General features: G+C 40.9%; 1 protein-coding gene across 8 annotated transcripts in view; it reads left to right on the top strand.

The window, feature by feature from the left end:
* Nucleotides 1–7,486: 7,486 nt before the first annotated feature.
* SEPTIN7 (septin 7) overlaps nt 7,487–23,331 on the top strand; it is a 58,518-nt gene continuing 42,673 nt past the window's right edge. For 2 of the 8 annotated variants that reach the window (XM_036429875.2, XM_036429871.2), the window contains exons 1-2: nt 7,487–7,706; nt 9,151–9,152. In XM_036429875.2, coding sequence (XP_036285768.1) covers nt 7,646–7,706; nt 9,151–9,152 — 63 coding nt within the window. In that variant the 5' untranslated portion in view covers nt 7,487–7,645. The remainder of the gene's footprint in view (nt 7,707–9,150; nt 9,153–23,331) is intronic. The other 6 variants (XM_036429872.2, XM_036429870.2, XM_036429873.2 and 3 more) reach the window with 5 other exon arrangements.

Raw genomic sequence — 23,331 nt, 5'->3', positions numbered from 1 at the left:
GCAGCAGCTAGGCTGAAGGAGAAGTTAAGGCAGACTTGCTCTCTTCCCCCAAACTTTCCAATGATACCATGTGACTGACTAGGCAATGCCAACTTCTCTCCTATTCCCCAAACAAACTCAAAGTCTCAAGGTGATGCTAAAGAAACAAAGAAACCTCTGTCTTTTGAAATGCGGGGGGAAATTGTATAGGTTTTTTCCCTGACTTTTCCCCTCAATGTGTTCAGATGTATGTGTGTATAAGAGACGTTGGGATTAAATTAAGGAGCAAATATGAAGATAATAATCTCTTCCTATTTGCAATACTCAAGTTCCACTTTTTTTTTTTTCTATTGCCCTTTTTTTGGTGTTGATTTTTCCACTCTAATTTCCTAAGCTACCAATGAACCCTCAAAGTATACACAATTATTTCCAAAAACTACTTTGGTGACTACTACGTGCAAGGCATTATGTTAGGTTTGAACAAGATGAGAAGATAGCTAAGATTTAGTCTTCCTTCAAGGTCTGCAGTATCAGAGTAAAGGTAATTCATGATCTATTTGCTCAGAAATTTGCAAAAGCAGCTACATTTTACAAGAGAAAACACTGTAATTGTCTAGTATTCACTGACAGCATCTAAATGTCACTGGCATTTAGCTCAAACCAAAAACATTCTGAAATAAACAATTAAATGAAGATTTTTATGAGAAATAAGGATTTGGGGACAGTTTGCTCACTTGTGTGTCATAAATTGTAAAAAGTGGAGTTACACCCATGCCATATGGGAACTACAGGGCTCTAAAGTAATATAACATCATCTACAATACATTTGCTTCATTCAAGTGCAAATGTAACATTTATTCTTTTAATAGTTGGCATTGTGGCCTTGTATATCACATAAAAAAATTATTTGAGAAAGATTTTGAATTTAGCAGGTAGCTGTTTAGAGTTATAAAGTATCTTCCAAATCTTAAAATAGTAGATTCTAGTAGGGCACAAATGTAGCCTTTTGAAATAAAACTCCAGGGGGAAATATCTACAGCTCAACATTAGTGTTTAATGCTGTATTTCTACCATTTGGGATGATAGAGATGGCCATTATATTGGTTTCATAAAATCATTTATCTGTTTATAGTGATTGATGACAAGCTGTTATAATTTACTACCAAATTTCTGGAAGCAAAACAAAGGAGGAAAAAATTAAACTAAAAACCATAAATAAATCTCAATCACGATTCCTTCCACGAAATGGTCTGGTCACCTTGTGGGTAACAATTAACCTCACCATTATTTGCCCTTTTCTTTTTTATCAGATGCTTCACTATGTAACTAGAATAGGATCCAATCAATGTCAAATGACGAGGGAAACAGTGTAAGAGACTCTAAGTTTCGAGGATCCTCACAGAGGAAGGGAGTAATAACATACTATTTTCACTATTACTAAGCGTTTGTCCAGTCTCCTTGGTGATCCAATGCAATTGCTTCACCTAAAGCACATTCGTGTGGCACAGGCATTTGCTTCCTCTCTAAATTTCCTGTTTTCCTGGATGTGAGGTTCTCTGAGGTGAGCCTTCAGGAAACAGTCGCTCACTCAGGAGTCTGCTAGGAAGAGTGATTTGGAGCGGATAGGCTCCAACTGCATACTAAAAGGACAGCCTTGCTCTAACCTAGGGCATGCCATTGACATTAAAGTCCTTAAGTTCAGTTCAGTTCACTTTCACTGGCCTCTCATACAGCAGGAGGCATGCAGTCATTGCCAAAGTCAATATATTAACTCTGGTTGCTGAAGGCAGCTTGTTTCCCATAGAATCATGTGTCCCCATTTCCTATTTCAGTCAGTTTATGATTCAGTGGTAGAAAATGCCAAAGGGAGTTGGCAACAATGGCCTTTTCCACTTATAATAGATTTTCTTTTTATGTACTTTGGATTTTTCTCCGGTATTGTGCTCAGTGGTATTTTTATTGTGTAATCAGATTTGGACAGCTCTACAACAAGGTGCTGATTGGCAAGAAAACCTCAAGGTAAATGGCTTTCTCTCTGCCTTCAGTCCCAGAAGCCACTGGGCTGCTAGTAGTCTATTACCAGAAACACGGGGTCCTCAGAAGGAAGAGGGGTTTTCATCTACATAAGAACTAAGTTTCCAGGGCAGCCCTGGAATTTGAAAATTCCTTGAGCCTTCAGTGATATGTTGAGATAAATCAGGCCTCTCTGTGTAGTCAGGATCCAAACATCCTATTTCTGCTCTGCTTTCTCCCCCACTCTCTCCTTGGCTGGTGGGAAAAAGAAAAAAAGCCCTCCTTCTAAGGTAAAGAATTAAGAATGTGAGTTATTTGTTATTTAAACAGCTATTTTGCTGTTTGGTTAAATCTCTGGTCTTCAAGTTGCATGGTTCTCTAGTTTTCTTGTCTTTTGTTTGTTATCACTGCTATGTCTTTGGCTTCTCTTCCTCTGAGGGGTAAAGTTTAATCTTTACAAAGGAAGAGGAAGTAGGCTTTATTTTTTCTAACTTTTATTCATTAGTCGTATAACCTTGCAAATGTCAATCGACTTCCTGTACTGTAGAGATTCTTAATCTATAAAAAGGCACATCGATACCTATTTTCTTTTATTTGCAGAACATTAACACAGTCTAATAGTCTACATTCTTTGATCTCAACAGAACTTTTTCTAATAACTATACTGTTTAATTGTGAATTTAATATTGGAATGCACTATTCCTTAAAAGTTAAGTACAAAAGTATTTAAACCATACTCTGCTAGATTCCATGTATTTGTATTTTAAGAGATTTTGTGGATGGTGGAATATTTCTCTTGAGGGATATCTTGAATTATGAGGTTTCATATTCCAAATTTGATGTGAATAAAATACACTCCAATATTCATTCATATGAAAATAGTTTCGGCTTTTGAGTAAATTATATATTTTTAATTTACAAGAAAAAAAATTAATTAATGGCTCCTTATTTTCAACATTGTTTCTCAGTCCTCCCCTACTGCTCTTCAAAGGAGGAACAAACAGAAAGCACTTGAGGGCTTTTTGGATATTTAGGTATTAGTGTTAACAGGGAAATATTGCAGATTACCTAACCCACTTCATAAAATAAACCTCTGAAATCTCAAGCTCCACCCCTACCACCCAACCTGACTTTTGTCTGCTAAGCTCTGTCATTGTAGAAAACAGGACAGACTTGTTCTATGAGAAGTGCCATCTCATTTATATTGTCAGTTGTGAGTTGGTCCTCAAAGAAAACCTCCATATAGACGTAAAACCATCCACATGTCCTTCTGCTTGCACTAAAGGTAAAAGCACTTGAAAACTGTAAAACATTCTTATCCTTCCACCAGACCAGATATCTAGCAAATGAGGACATGATTCAGGTCAGCAGAGAAATGAATCTCTTCAACTGAGGTCTTATGTATTGGAAAATCATGAGGTCTCTGAATCTTGTCTCAGGTTCTTATAAATTCGGAGGCCTTAAATAAATCACTTCACTCCTCTGAACATTGGTTTGCTCATTTAAAAAAAACTGAGAGTAGTATCTATTTCATAAAATTGTTATATGGATTAAATTAGATTGATAAAACATAGCTGACCATAAAAATTCTCATCTTAATGTCACTTATAGATTATAATAAGTAATTCTGGTTCTACTATCAAAGCTAAAATGTTAGTCCATATTTGTCACAGAAAACTTCTAAAACAATAGTATTTGTATGACATGCCATAGTTTACAAAGCATATTCATCTACAAAACATTTTCACTTATACATATTCAGATATTAAGGGTATTTTTGCTATTCAGATATTTTGGGGGAGTTTTGATTAAGAAACATTAAGCACCCATGTGCCAGCATCTTGGCAAACTGACATCTATTAATCATCTACCACATCTACATTGGACACATATGCAAGACGTGCCAGTGCAGCCATTCTCAAACATCTGGGCTCAGGAGCCTTTTACATTCTTATATATTATTGAGGACCCCAAAGAATTTTTGTATATGTGGAGTATATCTATTGATACTTATTAGAAATTAAAACTGAGGGAATTTAAAAATATTTATTCAATAAAAATGACAACAAATCCATTATGTTAATATAAATACATTTTTTATGAAAACTAACCATATCTTCCAAAACAAAACAAAAAATTAGTTTGAAAAGTGGTATTGTTTTACATTTTGCGAATCCCTTTAATGTTTGGGTTAATATTAGCTAAAATTATTTATATGTTTCTACATTCCATCTGTTGCACTTGTCACACTTCATGTAGTCTCTGGAAAACTCTACTATATGCTCATGATAGAATGAAAATCAAAAAGGTTTAAAAATAGTCTTGGTATTGAAATAATTTTGACTTTATGGATCCCCTTGCTTCTCAGAGACCTCATTCAAGGGTTTCCTATTCCACACATTATCCACTGTGCTGGTGCCTAGGACCCAGTTATGGCTCGAGAAATATTTGCTGAATGAAATAACGAATATCAGACCCTGTGCTAGGTGCTGGGGACCCACAGCTGAATAAGACAAGAGTTCCTGCTCGTAAGTAGCTTAGACTCCCGCAAAAGAAACACAAATACAAAAATCTGTGCTACCATAGCAGTAAATACAAGATACTATGGGAGTGGGGGTGGTAAAAGGGTACCTTGCTCAATCTTGGGAGATCAAGGAAGGCTCTCAGAGAAAATGATGGCTGAGCTGAGACTTAAAGGAGAAAGCCAGGTAAGGAATGTAAGTGTAAAAAGAGAGTGAAGTGTCCCAGGCTAAAGGGGACTGGGGGGGAAGAGGAGCAACAAGGCTTGCTAGAGTTTCTAGAGAGAGCAAAGCATGGCAGGATGGCCAGAAACAAGAGTATGCATCATGTAAGTTTCCTGAGGGAAAGTCTGAAGTCTTTAGGTACATAAAGTTTAGGAAGGTCACTCTGGGTACAATGTGAAGAATGAGTTGAGATAAAACCAGGCAGAAAGGCCATTGCAGAGAGGTGAGGCCGGAGATGTTGGCCTAACTAGGACAGGAGAAGAGGAGATAGAGAAAAATGAAGAGTTTAGACATATCTGAGAAGGAAGCATTGCCGGGATTTTCCGATGGCTGTCAATGGTGAGAGGGAGGGGCTGTGTATAAAACCCATATTTCTGGCTGAGGCAATGGGCTTGATGATGATACCATTTAGAGATTGAGAACAAAGACAACAAGTAAAATGAGGATTTAATTTGGGATACATTGTTTTGAGATATCTTGGAACTTGGGGATATATATCTTGAAGGCAGTCAGGTATGCAGATCTGTAATAAGAAAAGCGAACTAGAAATTTTTATTTAGGAGTCATTAGCATAGTCACTGAATCCAGGGCATGAATGAGATCATCGAAGGAGAGTATAAAACGTGAGATAGGAATAATCTGACTAGAACACAGCTCTGAGGTACATGGGCATGTACAGGCAGAAGATGGGCACCCTGCAAGTTAGAATAATGTGATACAAAGAAGCCAGAGGAAAACTAGGGGAGTGTAGTTTCACAAATCAGGGCTGTACATGCAGCAGGCCTTGACCACCAGTATCAAATGCTGCCAAGAGGTCAAGTACAATAAAAAAGAAGGTCCACTGAATTGAACAAACAGGTTATTAATGACTTTGTTTAGAATCTCAGTGAAGTGGTAGGGGCAGAACCCAGACGCACTGAATAAATAATCCATTGAATGAAGTTCTTGGGTGGACAGGAGGAAACAGAATCCAGAGGACAGGCATGAGCAGATAAAATACAGAGAACATGCAGAGATCTGTGCCTCAGATGGGGTAGATACCTGATGCACTTCGATGGCGGACAGGGTGGGCATGGGTGAAGGAGGCTGATGAAGATAGAGACAGGAGGTTGTTGGCATTCCTCTCTGAAGGGTTCTTTCTGCAGAGAAGAAATGAGGGAGCAAATGAGGAAACATACCAAGAGGCAAAAAGTGTCCTTTATTTTAAAAAGAAATCGGAAACATTTCAAGTATACAGAAGAGTATAGAAAAGAATTACAATTTAACACCCCGTGTACCCTCCACCAGGCTCTAAGGTTTTGCCACTTTCTCTGCAGATTATTTTTGGTACAAAATAAAACATCATAGATGCAAGTGAACCCTCTCTATTACATTCCCTTCTTGTCCTCTCTGAGTCATCACGATTCTGAATTTGGTGTCAATTATTTCCTTATGTGATTTTTGGTTTTTAAACTTTTTTTTATCGTATACCACACACGTCTTTCTGCAACCTGATTCGTTCCCTCTGAATATTATGTTAATGGATCCTATTGAAATCAACACGAGTACCTTTGGCTCATTAATGCACATTTAGCATTATGCGTATGTCCATTTGTCCAACAAATGTAACTGACACATCTTATTCTCCCACAGTGGACATTTAAATTGTTTCACTTAATATAAGCAATGCTGCTATAAACGTCCTCATGCTGGCTCATGAATATATATACGTTATATCTGTATACATTTATATTTATTTATTCCTATTTAAGTCCTAGCATGCAGCTTAGTAGGAAAGATAACACATATGTGTGCATGGATTATACAAGCCATTCGTTTTCAAGAAGGGCACAGAAGCCGGTGGATGACGACGCTCTCCCTGGAAAGCGTTTGGCGGCGGCTCCAGGGGCCCAGGGACACACAGCTGCTCCGTGGGCCGCACCATTTCAGCCCTCGATGCCGCGTCCACGGTCACCCTGCGGTCTCACGTGCGTCCATTCATTCTCTCCACTAGCGTGTGCGCTCCACGAGGCCGGCCCCGGGCACGGGGGAGCCTGACGTGGAGGGTCCGCGGGGGCAGCCGCGCAGCCGACCTCTGGGCTGTGCCAGGCCCCCGCAGTGACAGCGCCGGGGGGACGTGGGGGAACCCAGGGCCTCATCTCACTTTCTACCCCGAGTCAGGAAGCCGAGGCGGCGATGGCCGGGGCACAGACTCCGGCCTCCAAGCTTCTCTCCCCTCCACTCACAACGCCGCCAGGTCAGTAGCCCGGAGCCCTGGCGCAGACGCGGCCCCCGCCCGAGCGCCGCTCCCCAGCCGGGCCTCTCCCGGTGGCGCCTCTCCGCCTTACGCCAACTCCGTAAGGAGGCGCTGAGGCCAACCGGGCGGCGCCCGCCTCCCTGAGCTCTGACGTCAGATCGCGCGGGGCGGCCCTCGCGGCGGCCATGTTTAGTGAGGGCAACCCCACCCTCGCGCCCCACCGGCCTTTCCCTCACACCTTCCTGCAGGCTCTGCGCCGACGAACGTGAGGGTTTAACCTTAGAGGCAGTCCTGAAGAAGCTAGCTGAGGTCTGACTGCCCGTGGCCCCGGAGGTACCCAACCCCGCCAATTTAAACATGGCGGCCGCATCCGAGCGGCAAACGAGCGCGGACGCCCATGAAGTCATGCTCACCATGGAGCAGGGCGGCGAGGCAGGAAAGGGGAAATCTCGCGAGATCCGAGCGGCCTCCGCGCAGCCCGGAAGCCTCTCCCGAGCGGGCGGGGGCGGGGGCGGGGGAGGGCGGGCGGACGCGAGCCGGAGGCGGAGTCCGGGCGCTGCGAGCTGCGCAAGTGGGGCAGCGACGCCGGGCGGCTGCGCCGCGGAACTGGCGTAGGCGGCCTTGGAGAATCGCGGGCTGCGCCGCTCCCGGGCTGGTCGCGGAGGGGGAGGGGATGTCGGTCAGTGCGAGATCCGCTGCTGCTGAGGAGAGGAGCGTCAACAGCAGCACCATGGGTGAGTCTCAGCTCCGGGCCGCCCGGCGCGGGTCGGCGGCTCGGGACGCGGCGGGGCCGCCGTGGCCGCGGACCGGGCAGGGGGAACGCCCTGAGGCCAGGCGGGGGCGGCGGCGAGAGGAGGTGGGGTGGGGGCGACGTCGGGCCCCGGGCGCGGCGGCGGCGGCGGGCTCGGGGGGAGGGGAGGCGGCGGCGGTGACAGTTTGAATTGAAGGCGAGGGGCGCCGAGGCGGCGGCATTTCCTGTTGCCGCGGCGGGCGGGCCCGGGAGCGGGGGACGGAGCCGCGGCCTCCGGCGCCGCGGCCGGGAGCAGCCTGAGGGGGTCGTCTGTGCCCGGCCCGCCGGCTTCCGCGGCCCGGCTTCCCCGGGCGGCCGGCCGCAGCCCCGCGGGAGCTGCCCTCGTGGGAGCCGCCCGGCCCGGCGGCGGGCGGCATGGGCCGGCCCGGCGGGCGCGGGAGGAGGAGGAGGAAGGATGCGCTGGGCTGCGGCTGCGGGAAGAAGGCGGCGGCGGCGGCGGCGGCGGCTGCAGCGCGGCCCCTGTCCCCGCTCGGGCTTCCTTCCCCCAGGCGCGGCCCCGAAGGCCGGGGGTGGCGGGCGAGGCTTGAGGACCGAGACTCTGGAGCCTGCTTTTGGGCTTCATTTGTAAGAAGAAAAAAAGGGAAAGGACGCCAGGGAAGGGCGCCCTCCCGAGGAGTGGGGACGGGTGGGAAGGGTCTCGGGGACCGGGGAGACCCCTGCCTGGCCATGGTGAAGGGGGTTCGTTTTCCAAAGTGTTTGAGCCTTCTCCGTCACTCCCTGTGAGAAGCCCCCTCGTTTCCTCTCCTCCCCCCGCGCTTTGGAAAAGGAGCAAGGCCATTTCATTCACATTTTCCACTGCCGAGCTCCTTGGCAGACGGGGTGTGCGCGGTGGGCCGCCAGCGGCGGAGATGGTTCTAACACATTTCCTCCCCTCCCTCCGCTGGGCTTCACACCGCGGTTTTCACCGCGCGAGGAAGTCATTGGTGTGACATCCAGGTGCTCGCTTAGTGACCGAAACAACACTGTTGCGAGTTGATGGTTAGAGTTCAACTTGAAGGTTTCTTTTGGCTCTTATTTTGGTAAAAGGGAAGCGTTACCGGGTGCCCTTGAGAAATCCAAATGAGCAGGCAGACTATAGATCCAAAGGCATGGTACTTGTCTTACACATTTACATACATGCGGGTGGTGAATGTGGTCAGCACCCATCCCCACCCCAACCCCCTCCTCCCAGCATATGAGCAAGTTGAGGAGGAAACATTTTAGGCATTACATGTACAGAGAGCGATGACATGAAATTGATGGAACCCTGATATACGGAAGGATATAAACGGTTACAAAGCTAGCTGCTGCTGCCTGGATCCCTTGTTCCTCCAAATAGCCAGGGAAAGGGCAGAGGAGGCGGGCAGGAAACGGTCTCTCCCACCCAGCTGTTCAGTGGGTGGGGCAGAGGAGCGGGGTGAGCGGAGCTATGAAATAAATGTGCAGGCTGCAGAGACGGCGTATCTGGTCCCATCGCGTCAGTCTGTGGTGGGACAACACCGTGGAGCCTGGTTCTCTTTTTATTTTCCCTCCTTTTTATTGAGAAGCCAGCCTCTCTCAGTAAAGTTATTAAAAATGTTACCTGTGCTGTTAGGTTTACAGAACTGAAATTCATAACTGATTACAAAGAACTTCATTTTGTGTTTGTCAAGAAGATTTTAATTTACAGAAAGTGTGTGTGTGTGTGTGCATATATATATATATATATATATATATATATATATATTTGTAATTTAGTTAAGTCTTTGGTTTCTGGTTTTCTTTTGCAGATAAGGTATTCAGTAGTAACTCCATGAAAGGTAGTGTTATCAATAGATTATGTTTCAGAAGTTTGTTATACAATTGGTTGCTTAGATTTATGGATTTTTCCCATAGAAATAATCTTAAATAAGTCCATGCCAGAACTTCTGAGCTAGTTTGAGATAAGGTTGGATCCTGACAGACCTTAAAGAAATTGTAGAGGGTTGACAACAACACAGATGATATCTTCCACTCCCCACCGCCCCCCCCCCCCAAAAAAAAAAGCTTGGGGAGGAGGAAGAGCTAGATCTGTGGTTTTCAAGGTCTCATGCATGGGGGTGGTCAGATGACAGGACCAGTCAGTGAAGACAGTAGTAGAGCACTTTGGTTTCAGACTTCTTATAATTCAGTGGTATACATAGTCACAATATGATACTCTACTCTGAGTTTTGCCAATAGAATATTGTTACCTACTAAATTACCAGTCGAGAACCATGTTTCACATTTTGAGCTAATCCATGTTCAATTTTGATGAGAGATTGAAACCTTTTATTTTAACATTAAGCATTTTATTAAATTTTAGGACACATGTTTACTAAATTTGAATTGTAAATGATTTGAGATTAATTATACAATGAAAGTGATGTAGAAAAAATGTGTTTTGCAGAGTAGAATTTTAAGGTAGCATGATTATAGGTTAAGCCTGCCAGATGAGAGCATTCTGCTAAATGTAGACTGTTGGTCTCTACAGCGGTGTTCTGCAGACTGCAAGTTGAGACCTATTAGTTGGTCTTGAAATCAATTTTGTGGATTTCTCCTAATGCTTTTTAAAAAGTAGGAGAGAGCCATATCGAGTTTGGCTCTGTGGATAGAGCATCAGTGAAGGGTCCCAGGTTTGATTCCAGTGAAGGGCATGTACCTCTGTTGCAGGCTCCTCCCGGCCCTGGGCGGGGCTCCTGCAGGAGGTAACCAATGGATGTGTTTCTCTCACATCGGTATTTCTTTCTGTCTTTCCCTCTCTCTCCCACTCTCTCTGAAAATCAATGGAAAAAAAGTTAGGGAAGAAATAGAAAATAGCAGTATATTGTGCTTACTATAAATTTGGGGAGAATTAAATTCTCTTTTATAAGTATTTGGGAATATTTCTTTTTTTTATTAAGAATTATGGTAAAAATTTGTAAAAACTCTGGGTAATATATAGTTTGGATGTGCAGTATGTGCAAGAGGTTGGAGGTCTTGATGTGAGGAGGAAAAACTTAAATGGTATTAAGTCAATGTGGCTTTTACATAAATTCATTTATTCTGTACTCTGTATAGCTAGTGTAGATAGATCTGAGGCTACTGCTTGAGAGGAGTTCATCTCAAAGCCAGATTGAGCTGGGTGATAGCAATTCAGCATTGGAGGAAATGAGAAGCAAGAAGTCTTTCTTAACCATCTAGACCAGTGGTTCTCAACCTTCCTAAGGCGCGACCCTTTAATAGAGTTTCTCATGTTGTGGTGACCCTCAACCATAAAATTATTTTTGTTGCTACTTCATGACTGTAATTTTGCTACTGTTAATGAATCGTAATGTTAGTATCTGTGTTTTCTGATGGTTTTATTATAGGAGACCCTGCAGATTGAGAACTGCTGCTGTAGAGCCTAAGACCATCGGAAAATTGAGAACTACTGATCTAGTCAATAGTTCTTCCTCCTAGAACTCCTACCACTTAATACTTAGTATTTTCAGACTTGGGAATCAGAATCATCTAGGTAGCTTTTGTGTCTGTAGAGGCCCGGTGCATGAAATCCATGCATGGGGATGGGGGTCCCCTCAGCTAGCCTGCACCCTCTATAATCTGGGACCCCTCGGGGGATGTCCAACTGCCGGTTTAGGCCCGATCCTAAACCGGCAGTTGGACATCCCTCTCACAATCCTGGACCACTGACTCCTAATCACTCGCCTGTCTGCCTGGTTGTTCCTAATTACCTCCTCTCCCTCCTCCGCTGGCCTGATCACCCTTAACTACCCCCTCTCTGCCAACCTGGTCACCCCCCACGCAGCCTGCTTGTTCAGTTGTTTGGTCATTCCTCAGTAAACCCCCTTCTGGCTTTGTCGTAGGCAGCTATCTTGTGAGGGCATGATGGTCAATTTGCATATCACCTATTTATTATATGGGATTAGTGGACTTTCGTGAGACATGATCAGTAATTATTGAACATACAACATTATATTAGGTCAGTATTTACAAGAGGGTCAATCAGGGCCCCTTATATAAGTGCCCTGTATAGGTGTACCATTTTTAATCTTTAACATTGTATTTTTACTGTACCTTTTTATGTTTAGATACACAAATACTATTGTGTTGAAATCACCTACAGTATTCAATACAGTAACATGCTGTACAGGTGTATAACCTAAAGCATAGGCTAAACCAGATAATCCAGGTGTGTAGTAGGCTATATGTCATCTAGGTTCGTGGAAGTGCATGACAGAATAGCTTTTCTCATTTGACATACCCCATTGTTATATATGGATAGGCTGTGATTTGTTTAACATGTCCCCTTCTGATAGATATTTATTCTCAACTAGAGGCTATACTGGTAGGGCCCCTAGCAGCTGTTGGCTGCCAGCCGGGTACTCCCTTCCCTGGGCTGACCCCGTCCCCTGATCAAACTCCCAGACAACTCTCAGTCGAGGGGACAATTTACATACTACACTTTTATTACATAGGATATTTTGCTATCATAAGCTATGACATGATTAATAACTTGGAAGATAATCTTTTCACATGTGTTAGTTTCGCAGTTTTGGAACTCTTTGACCCAAGACACTATTAATTAAAGCAGTAGCACTGATAATATTGTAACTTGCTTAGGACTTTAACACTCACATTCATTCATTTAACAAATTTGTATCTTGTGCCTGCTGTGTGTCAGGCACCGGGGAAAGTGAGTTAAATGCTGTGACAGAAATAGAAGGCATGCTGATTGATTAAAAGCTTAGGTTTTGGAGTTAGGCCTAGATTCATGTCCCTAAAACTCAACTGAATCTTGGGAAGATAACAGAACTTTTTCTTGTTTCCTTCCATGTAAAAAAAAAAAAAAAAAGTAGGACTCCAAAGTTATTGGAAAATTAAATGAGATAATACATGGCAAATTCTTAATCTGACATATAACAAGCACTTAGATCTTAGCTTTAAAAAAGGTATTAGACTGTTTGGCAATTAACTACTTTTTTGTCTCCATTGTAAGTTTTTTAAACTCAAGGACTGTTTTTTCACTTTAATATTTACTTACTAAATCATTTGTGATATGATTTAAAGGTATGTATACAGTGGGAGTAGTAGTAGGATACCTTTTCCAAAATGGAAAAGATGAATATTAAAGTTAGGTACAAGTTATTAGGCAAAGGAGAAAGGATACTTTTTCTAAGCTGTGAAATCATAGTGGTGTGGGTTATGAGACTAGAGAGGGATATATATTCCCCTCTCTAGGGATATATATACACACACACACTCACATATATAAAATTTCCTTTTATGATTAATTTAAACAAATTAACCAGAAGGAATAAAAAAACATTGTTATTTCGATCACTAAAAGTTAATTTGTGTTCTTTTTTAATTACCGTATTTTTCGGACCATAAGACGCACTTTTTTTCCCCCAGAAGTGGGGGGGAGAAAGGTCCCTGCGTCTTATGGTCCAAATATAGCCTACACATATACTTTACAAAAAAAGTTTTTTTACTTGCCGGGCTCTGTGTGGTCTCTGTGTGCTTGCCTGGCTCTGTGTGCTTGCTGCAGCCACTGTCCATTCTTCCGTGCCCAGAGTGTCTGCCCCGCTCTGTAAACCCTGAGTGGTAGAGGAGTTCCCATGTATGGTAGTCAGCCTCCATGCCCTCGCTGCAGCCATATTGATAACGCCGCTAGATGCCCTGATTGATAACGCCGCTACGTCAGAATTTCTCTTCATACTATTATACCGGTAACTGTCAAAATGTTTGTACTGCAACAAACTTCATACCGGTATATTGTATGCAGAGACTTTCTGTGATACCAAACCAATAACATTTACCATAATGTAAAACACTCTCCAGCCTCTTCTCTCACCACTACAATGTGTAGATACCCATAAACCAGTGTTTTTCAACCTTTTTTGGGCAAAGGCACATTTGTTTCATGAAAAAAATCACGAGGCACACCACCATTAGAAAATGTTAAAAAATTTAACTCTGTGCCTATATTGACTATATATAAAGTAATTCTCTTGAATAGGAATCAAATAAACACAAAGTATTTTATAATTACTTTATTATGAAATATTAAGTAAACAAAATAGTGAAAAATTATAAAATTCTTGTCTTGTCTGCACCTACGGCACACCAGGGAACATGTGCCGCGGAACAGCGGTTGAAAAACGCTGAGATAGAGCATCAGCCTGTGGACTGAAGGGTTCCCGGGTTCAATTCCAGTCAAGGGCATCTACCTTGGTTGCAGGCACATCCCCCGTGGGGGGCGTGCAGGAGGCAGCTGATCAATGACCCTTTCTCATCGATGTTTCTGGCTCTCTATATCCCTTCCTCTCTGTAAAAAATCAATAAAATATATATTTTTTAAAAGAAAAAAAGAGTATCCTTAAGCAAACCTCTTCTGCCCTCCCTAGTTATTTTCCTAGTTTAGTACATTAAATTTGTTTTAATTTCTGTTTCTTATATTACTGGAGAAAGATTTATTATATTATATAAACTGATTAGTTCCATATTTTCAGTAGAATATACTGAACTTCTTAAATCATCATCAGGAATATTTTGTTTTATGCTGTGACTTATATATATGGAACTATTAAATAATGCAATATGATAGTCATTTTTGCTTTTTTTAACTATGTGTACATTGCTTTTCATTTTTTTTCCGTCCTATGGGTATATTTATCTTCTTCTGTCCCTGGAGTTTGTAACTATCCAGTTTGCTGTTACAAATCTTTATGTTTTCCTTGTCAGCTTTTATTTAGTGCAGGCGTCCTCAAACTTTTTAAAGTGGGGGCCAGATCACGGTCCCTCAGAGAGCTGGAGGGCCGGACTATATGAACTGCTAATTCCTACTGTAACACCTCGGCTGCGCTCACTGCCCAAAAAACCTGGCGGGCCGGATCAGACTCCTCTGCGGGCCGCATGTGGCCCGCGGGCTGTAGTTTGAAGACCCCTGATAGTGGTTCATTTCTGTATTGAAGGTCTGCTACCTGTTAAGAATTAGATTTCCATTTCTATCTTCCATTTGTATTCTGTGTAGTTGATATGCTGGGGAAAAATAAAATAAAGTAGATGTGATTAATATTTTATGAGGTATAAAATAATATGCAAATAGAAAAGAACTTCAAAAACCAAAATATGTAGCCTATAATCTTAAAAGACCATACTAGTACATAATGCTTAGAGGACAAATTGTAGTCTTTTATTTTTTACTAGAGGTTCAGTGCACGAATTCATGCACATGTGGGGTCCCTCAAATCAGGGTCATTGGGGGCAGCCAGCCAGGAAGGGACCACAGGAGAGTTCCAGAGCATGTCCAGCTCTCTCGCCCAGTCCTAATCAAGCCAAACCCCAGCAACAAGCAAACCTACCTGTTGGAGCGTCTGCTCTTGTTGGTCAGTGCATGTCATAGCAACTGGTTGAGCAGTTGACTAGCATATTATGCTTTTATTATATAGAGTATTTATTGATTTATCATGAGAAATAGTTTGTTTCACTTATTTTTATCATCTCTTAAAAAATTATTCAATGTTGAAAGTATTACATATGTCCCCCTCTCCCCACCCACCCCCACCCATGGACCCCTTCCAACCTCCCTCACCCCGTCCCAGGCCTTCAGCACCCTATTGTCTGTGACCATGGATTATGCATATAGTTCCACTTATTTATGAATTCATTGTTTGATTCTTATATGTGCCTTGACCAGGAATTGAACCTGCAACCTTGACTAACCAACTGAGCTACACAGCTAAGAACTTGTCTTTTAGTTTTCTTGTTGGGAAGGGTGAATCTAGTGATTAACTTATCTCTAGCTCAAGTTTGGAGACTTGAGAACTTGGCAGAAAGGATGAAACTAGTGATCCTAGATAGAACTATAGTCAGTTCTGTTTGGGATTTTATAATAGAATATAAAAGTTGGTCTAATACAGAACAATTAGGAGTTACATTATGAGAGGAGGGTTCATTCAGCCATGAGCCAAAAAGGTAAAACTAGAATCACTTGGCTGGCAAGCAGACACACCAAAAGTAGTTAAGTTTGTGTTTGACCATGGTGCTATGCTATTAGAAAGATAATTATATAGATATGAGAGGCCCGTTACACAAAGATTCATGCAAGAATAGGCCTTCCTTCCCCTGACTGCTCCCGGCCGCCCAGGAGCATGCAGTTCTTGCTCCTGGGTGGAGCCCCCGCTCCTGTACCTCTCTCCACCCTTTGTCCTCCCCCTTATAGCAGGTGTTTCCTCCCTGCCTGGCCACTCCATGCCTGCATATGCAAATTAGCCTGCTGTCTTTGTTGGGTGAATTTGCATACCCACTGCTGATTGGCTGGTGGGTGTTGCAGATATACAATTTGCATATTTAAAAAATTAGTGTAGATAGTTCCTTTGTTTTCTTTTAATTCTCATTGGAGGATACTTTTTCCATTGATTTCTATAAAGTGGAAGGAAGGGATGAGGGGCAGAAAGAGAGAAAAAGAAACAGCCATGTGAAAAAGACACATTGATTGGTTGCCTCCCACATGCGTGACCACCCTTGACCTTGAATTGAATCTGAGACCCTTTGATGTATAGGCGGATGCTTTAACTACTGATCAAACCCAGCCAGGACCTGGGTTTTTTTGTTTTGTTTTTTGAAATTTTGGAGCTATTTTAGACTTGCTTAAAAGTTGCAAACCCAGCCAAGATCGGTTTGGCTCAGTGGATAGAGTGTCGGCTTGGGGACTAAAAGGTCCCGGGTTCAATTCCTGTCAAGGGCATGTACCTTGGTTGTGGGCACATCCCCAGTAGGGGGTGTGCAAGAGGCAGCTGACCGATGACTCACTCTCATCGATGTTTCTAACTATCTCTCTCCCTTCCTCTCTGTACAAAATCAATAAAATATATTTAAAAAAATAAAAAAATAAAAAATAAAGTTGCAAACCCTATCTTTATGAAAGTTAAGTATTTGATCAACAAAGAGGAAATGAAGAAGTAATACCATAAACTTGCAAATATACCATGTTATATGTGATAAATGTACTGGCCTGGAATAAGGGAATAAGAGAGCAGTTTATGCTTGATGGAAACTTTTATTTAAATCTGTTAGGTGTTACTGCGTAGGTCTGAAAGATTCCAATGATTTTTCTTTTTTATTGAAAGGTGAGTGTTCTGCATATAGTTACTCACTAATGGATTCCATTTAACAAATTAGAATCTAACCAACATGAACAAAGGACTGTCTTTCCTATTTAGTATAATAGTTTTCTCATTGATCTCATTGCTTCCAGTCTCTTCCCACTTCATTCAATAAGTGTTTGTAAGATTATTGTACCTCAAATACTGCTATTATAATTGGCCAATTATAGAACTTTAAATATTTTTTTTATTTATAATGTAGGCTTTTAAAGATTCTTATTAAAAATACTGTTTTCTTGGCCCTGTCAGCAAGATTCTACTTGTTGTCTAGCCTGCATGGCTCAGTGGTTGAGTGTCAACCTACGAACCAGGAAAAGATTCTTCTCTGTTTCGAGGCTAGGTCCAGGTTACTTTTTTATAAAGCTCCTTAAATACTTCTCATTACAGCTAGGATTGGGAATCTCTTATCTGCAAAGAATAGAGACTTTAATAATTGCACATTGTACTTACTCTTTATGAAGTGATAAATATTTCATACATAAGTATATGAATGAAAATATATTTATGTCTTCCAATAACCTCATAATGACATTATCCCAATCTAAGGCTTAGAAAGGTTATGTAATTTACTCACCAGAGCATAGCTCTAAATTAGAACAGATACTGGTATTCATATTTCTTATTTTTTAAAATATACTACCAGATTCATGCACGTGGCCTGCAGGGATCGCACCTAAACCTGCAGGTGGCCAGGGAGAAGCCAGAACTGGGGCCAGGTGCCTTGCTGCTTGCACTCATCCCGCCTGCTGTGCCTGCTGTGCCTGCTGCCGCAGCTCAGGAGTGCTGCTGCTATGCTCGCCAGCCATGAGCCTGGCTTCTGGATGAGCAGAGCTCCCTCTGTGGGAGCACACTGACCACTAGGGGACAGCTCCTGCGTTAAGCATCTGCCCCCTGGTGGTCAGTGCACATCATAGCAACTGGTGGTTCTGCCGTTCTGTTGATTTGCATATTAGCCTTTTATTATATAGGATAGTCTTAAGTCTTGTAGAGATTTGGACTTTCCATTTCCTTTAACAATATTTGTGGCAGGGGGTTATGTGCTTCTAACCATCATTGTTACTCTCTTGTGAACTTTATTTTGTACATATCCCTGCTGAAACCAAGAACTGCATATCTTGTGATCTTAAAATTATGGGTCAGAATACATCTATCTTTTGTCTCATTCTATTTGCTATAAGTCTATTAATGAGATCTAAAGTTAAATTACCTTTGAGGGTAGCTATTGACTTATGGAGCATAGCATCTGCTAAGGTGTTCCTGCTTTTTCCTTTCATGCTGCTATTGATTTAACTTCTTCACTTTTTTGTTGTTGTGGTGGTAATTAGAGCAACTTGTTAATTGAATGGCTGAAAACTGTCCTTTCACCTTCTTACTTTTCTAGTCTTAGTTTATAGTTCTGATCTTAACTGAAAGTTTGTCTTTCAAATTCTGGTTTGGGGGGGGGGGTAATGGTTTGGGTCCACATATTTCTGTTAAAGTTTAATTTGGTTCTGAATGTGTCATAAACTTTTTGTTACCTTTTCAGTTTTTATCATCTCACAGTTTGACAAACATACCTTTTATGTTTTTTTAATCAAAAGTATTGAATGATGTTATCTGGACTTAATTAAGATGGATCCTGGTGGTGTACAATTCTGTTAAATTTGGCATACAACTTACCAGCTATTGATCAATCTTACTTTATAACTTTCCAGGCTTTCTGTACCTTGCTTGTCAGAATTACCGTATTTTTCGGACCATAAGACGCACCGGACCATAAGACACACCAGTTTTTAGAGAAGGGAAATGAAGAAAAAAAGATTCTGAAACAAATAGTGTCCTAAAATATTTTATGTGCATTAAAGCCCAACATCACAGTCATAAACACATGTAGTCAACCCTGTAAAGTAAACAGCAGCGTTTAGAACCATTTTAGAGCCGGGCAAGCACACAGAGACCACATAGAGCCGGGCAAGTAAAAAAAACTTTTTTTTTAAAGTATATGCGTAGGTTATATTTGGACTATAAGACGCAGGGACTTTTTCCCCCCACTTCTGGGGTGGAAAAAGTGCATCTTATGGTCCGAAAAATACGGTACATCCTACAATTTTTCTTGAAATCTTGTCAGAATTATTATTATAATTGAATCTTTTTTCCTTTGCAGTCTAATGCAGCAGTTACCACTGGTGGTCCATGAGTTCCAAAAGGTTGGCTACTGCTGGTCTAATGAACTTGTCAGAAATGGAAAATAAAGAACACCTGATTTGTCTATTCAAAACAAAACAAAACAAAACAACATACTGATTTGTGGTGAACATTACTTCATTTTCTTCCTCCGATTTTTTTTATTTTTTATTTTATTTTTTTTACTAGAAATGCTTCAGGTTCCTTAATAATAACTTGGAAAACAGAAAATATTATAAAATTGAATTACCCCAGATCCACTTAGCAAAATACAACCAGTGTTAACATTTGAATATATTTTCTTTCCAGCTCTTTTTTTTTTTTTTTTTTTTTTTTTTTTTTTTTAACTTTTCTTAAAAGCAGTAAGTAGCCCAGCTGGTGTGGCTCAGGAGGTTATGGGTTCAGTTTCCAGTCAAGGCACATGTCTGGGTTGTTGGCTATGTCTCCAGTAGGGGGCATGCAGGCAGCAGCCAATTCAGTGATTCTTTCTTATCATTGATGCTGCTACCTCTCCTTTCCTCTCTGAAATCAGTAAATCTGTAATAATAAAAGCTTTAACATGCTAATTAGACCGGATGTCCTTCTGGATGACCTTCCAGACAAAGGTTGTGAGGGAAGCCAGTGCTGGCTGCCGGGACAGGAAGGCCTACTCTTGCACAAATTTCATGCATTAGGTCTGTAGTTTGTGTGTATTGGACTTTTAAGTAATACATTATGGCAACTGGGATCAGATACTTCCTCTCTCCCATTCCACAGGGTTTATTGTTGCTGTTTGTTGTTTATTAACTTTTGGGGAACTCATTCTATAAAGTCTGTTTTCTTTGATATGTGTTGTCATTGAAGTCTCTGGTTACCTTAGTGGTTTGGTTATCTTGTGGAATCTTTCAGGGAACCACCAGACATGTCAAATAATGATAGTTCTTGGGGAATGATGCTTTGAAGCTGTCTCCTCCAGTTGTGAACACGGCTGATTTTTGTCATCATTGCATGTTGGTTTTCAAGGCTACTGTGGTGCTGGGGAGGGGAGATGAGAATGGGCAAGGTAAAATGCAAAAAGGGCTGCTGTTTTTGCTGAGATTCAGTCCTTTTTATTGAATAAGCATTCTTTGGATTGTTGCAAGTCTTTTATTAATTTCCAGGGTTCTAGAGAAGTTGATTTTGATAATTGCACCAGTTTTTCATTTCTTTCAATGGAGAGAATTTTCTGAGATCTTTATTCTGCCAGTTTCTTAATGCCATTCCATTCTATATTATTTTAATTGTCTAGTATGTACACAAGAAAATGTTTATAGGTGCCTAATAAATACTGTGCCAGCTAGTACAGGTTTCCTTCACTATATGAAAGTGGAGTATTCCTGAGAAACCTTTTATAAACTGAAATGTGTAAAGCAAAGAAGCAATTACATTATTTATATGGAAAATATTTTTAGTGTTTCCAGACCCCCAAAATAACCCGTCATACCAAATATACTTATGTCCAGTTTTACACTAAGTGTAACACCCTTAGATCTGTTCCTCCCCTCCCCCCAATACCTTAGTACATACCTTGTAACAGATGCACAAAATAAATTGAGATGAAATAGATTTGGTAACAGACATAGTTCAAAGCTATGGCAGCTTAATGTTGAAGTAGTGAGTTTAGTTCCTGGGAAGAAGCTTCCTGTGCCACTCTCCTGTCTAGGGGTGTTCACTGCCCTTATAAAACAAACAGTGCTGTCCCCCCACCTTTTTATTAAAAAAAAAAAAAAAGCCAACTTTTGCTTTCCTTTGGTTAGTGAAAACAGGAACTCATCTCAGTAAAGGAGGAGGAGCAGGGGGCATTCAAACTGATACATGAACCTTTAAAAATATTGGAAGGGACATCAAAACCAACATTTAGGACATGCCTATATAATGTTGTAACATCTTAATGCTTTTGAAACAGTAAATCTAGAACCTAGGTATTTTTATACCAGTTATATTTAAAATATTTAAAACATTAAAGTGATTAAGTTTTTAAATGCTTTCCTTGTATGTAAGAGATAATAGGAGTTTAATTAAGCAAGTGCTAGACACTTGTATCTGTGTATATGATGTAAGGCTTTTGTTAATACACTGAATAATAGATAAGTTTATAAATTAATATCTCTTGTGGTGTATTATTTATTTATATTTAGAATTAACTTACATTTTAGGAGAAAGAAATGTATTATTTTTGTCAGTGTGTAAAACAATATACAGTATACCTATGTTTTAAGACCTAAAGGGGTACAGATTAGACTTGCAGTTATATAGGAAAGACCAAATGTTTATCTTTGATATTTAAAGTTATTGATATAAACCTTTGATATTTGTAGCCTGATTTTTTTTTTTTTTTTTTAATTGTAGTTACCAAGGGGAGAGAGAGAGAATTCTGGTCATGTTAAGGTAATTTGGGCTGAACTTTTTATTTTGTAAAAATGGGAGGAATTGAAGATTTTTACGTAGATTGTACTATGAATATATCTTAATTTTCCTCAAATTCCGATTTTGTTGGGCTTTCTGTTTATTACAACACCCCATGATCAGTTTTGTTGTTACTGAAAAGTATACTTAGCAGTTTCTAAAACAAGTTGCTCTTTTCAGTCCTCCCATAATACTAATTATATGCTTATTATTCCAAAATCTATGTTTGCAGCACCAACTAACACTGGAACTTAATTGCTTGCTGGACAGCTCTCCTTGAATATGTAATAGATGCTCAAACTGAGTATGTTCAAAGTTTTTTTTGTTTTATTTTTTTCTCTTTTTTGGGGGCCAACTTTGGCTCTGACTTTTCCAACCTTTTCCTTCTCTTTTGTTGCCTCTTTCCCTAAGAAATATCACTAGCCATGGAATTGTTCAAGCTAAAAGCCTAGGAGTTTTCTTTGGTCTCTTTTTCCTTCACCAGTCAAATACAGTCCATTAGCAATGTCCTGACAGTTCTACCTTAAAGACATTCTGAATTCTTCTGATCTTAATCTACACCATCTAAAGTTAGTGTATCCTTTCTTTCTTGGACTGTTGCAGTAGGCTCCTTACTAGTTTATTTTCACTCCTTCTCTAAGCAGTGAGAGCTATCTTTAAAACACAAATCAGGTCAGGTCATCGCCTGTGTGAAACCCTCCAGTGGCTTCCCATCATACCTAAAATAGCATCCATATTTCTTTTGTCTGATCCCACATGACCTGACCCCTGACTCCCTCCCTGACCTCATTTTCTATCACTTATCCCCAGGTCCACTACTTCTCATCATTACAGTTCATGTACCTTCTTTTGGTTCCTGGGAGTAAAAGTTCATCCTACTTTTAGGGCTGCCACTTAGCCTAGAATACTTATCTTTTTTTACTTTAGTCCTCAAATTATACTATATGCTAAAGACAGTTCTGGGAGATGAGAATAAAGCAAGGAATAAGACACAGGGGGTAGACTTTGAGGCAGTTTTGTTATGCTTTTTGTCTGGTGTGTTTCTTGATATGCAACCTATATATAATACTTTCTCTGAAACTTCCTGAACTCTCCCAGATGGCCATGTGGGTTTTTTTGTTTGTTAGTTTTTGGTGTTTTTTTTGTTGTTGTTGTTGTTTTTGATGCCACAATTTATATAATTTATTAATCTCTACCTTGCTGGAGCTTGCAATCTAGTTGGAGGTGGGTTGGGGCAGAGATGGCAATAAATAAGATGAGTACAATGTATGTTAGATGGTGGCTAGGGCTAAGGAGAAAATCATAAAGCAGCAAAGTTCTGAGGTGATGAGTGGGATTATAATGTTAGAAAAGATGGTCAGGGTGGGCCTTGCCAAGAAGAGTTAGCATATTATCATCATTGTTTCAAGTTGTAATGTAACTCACAGATTCATGTCAGTATTGAATAAAAAATGCACACTTTTCACAGACATTTTGTTCAAGAGCAGTCTGTTTTCTTTGTGCTTCATTAGTTGTCTTTCAGTTTCACAGCTCACATTTACTTCATTTTTCCATTTGTTTCTGCTTTCCGTCTTTTCCTTCCCTTTCATGTATCCATCCATGAGCCTGTATTTCTTCCAATTCTGAATTTTAGTTTAGGTAATTAATAAAACCTGAAATACAGTACCATGTAAATATTTTACCTAAAACATTTTTTCTTTATCTGATTTGGGCTATCTTAATTCAGTGACTGGCAAAGCAAAATTAACATTTTTTTTTAATTGGGATTTAAACTTGGTTCCTGTATACCTTCCTGAAACTTTATGCTTGACAACTTTCCCACCATCCACACTAATA

Source organism: Pipistrellus kuhlii, unplaced genomic scaffold (assembly GCF_014108245.1).
Source record: "Pipistrellus kuhlii isolate mPipKuh1 unplaced genomic scaffold, mPipKuh1.p scaffold_m20_p_10, whole genome shotgun sequence".
NCBI classification, from domain to species: domain Eukaryota; kingdom Metazoa; phylum Chordata; class Mammalia; order Chiroptera; family Vespertilionidae; genus Pipistrellus; species Pipistrellus kuhlii.
The sequence above is the reverse complement of the archived record's forward strand: the minus strand, read 5'-3'. Positions and strand labels throughout refer to the sequence as shown.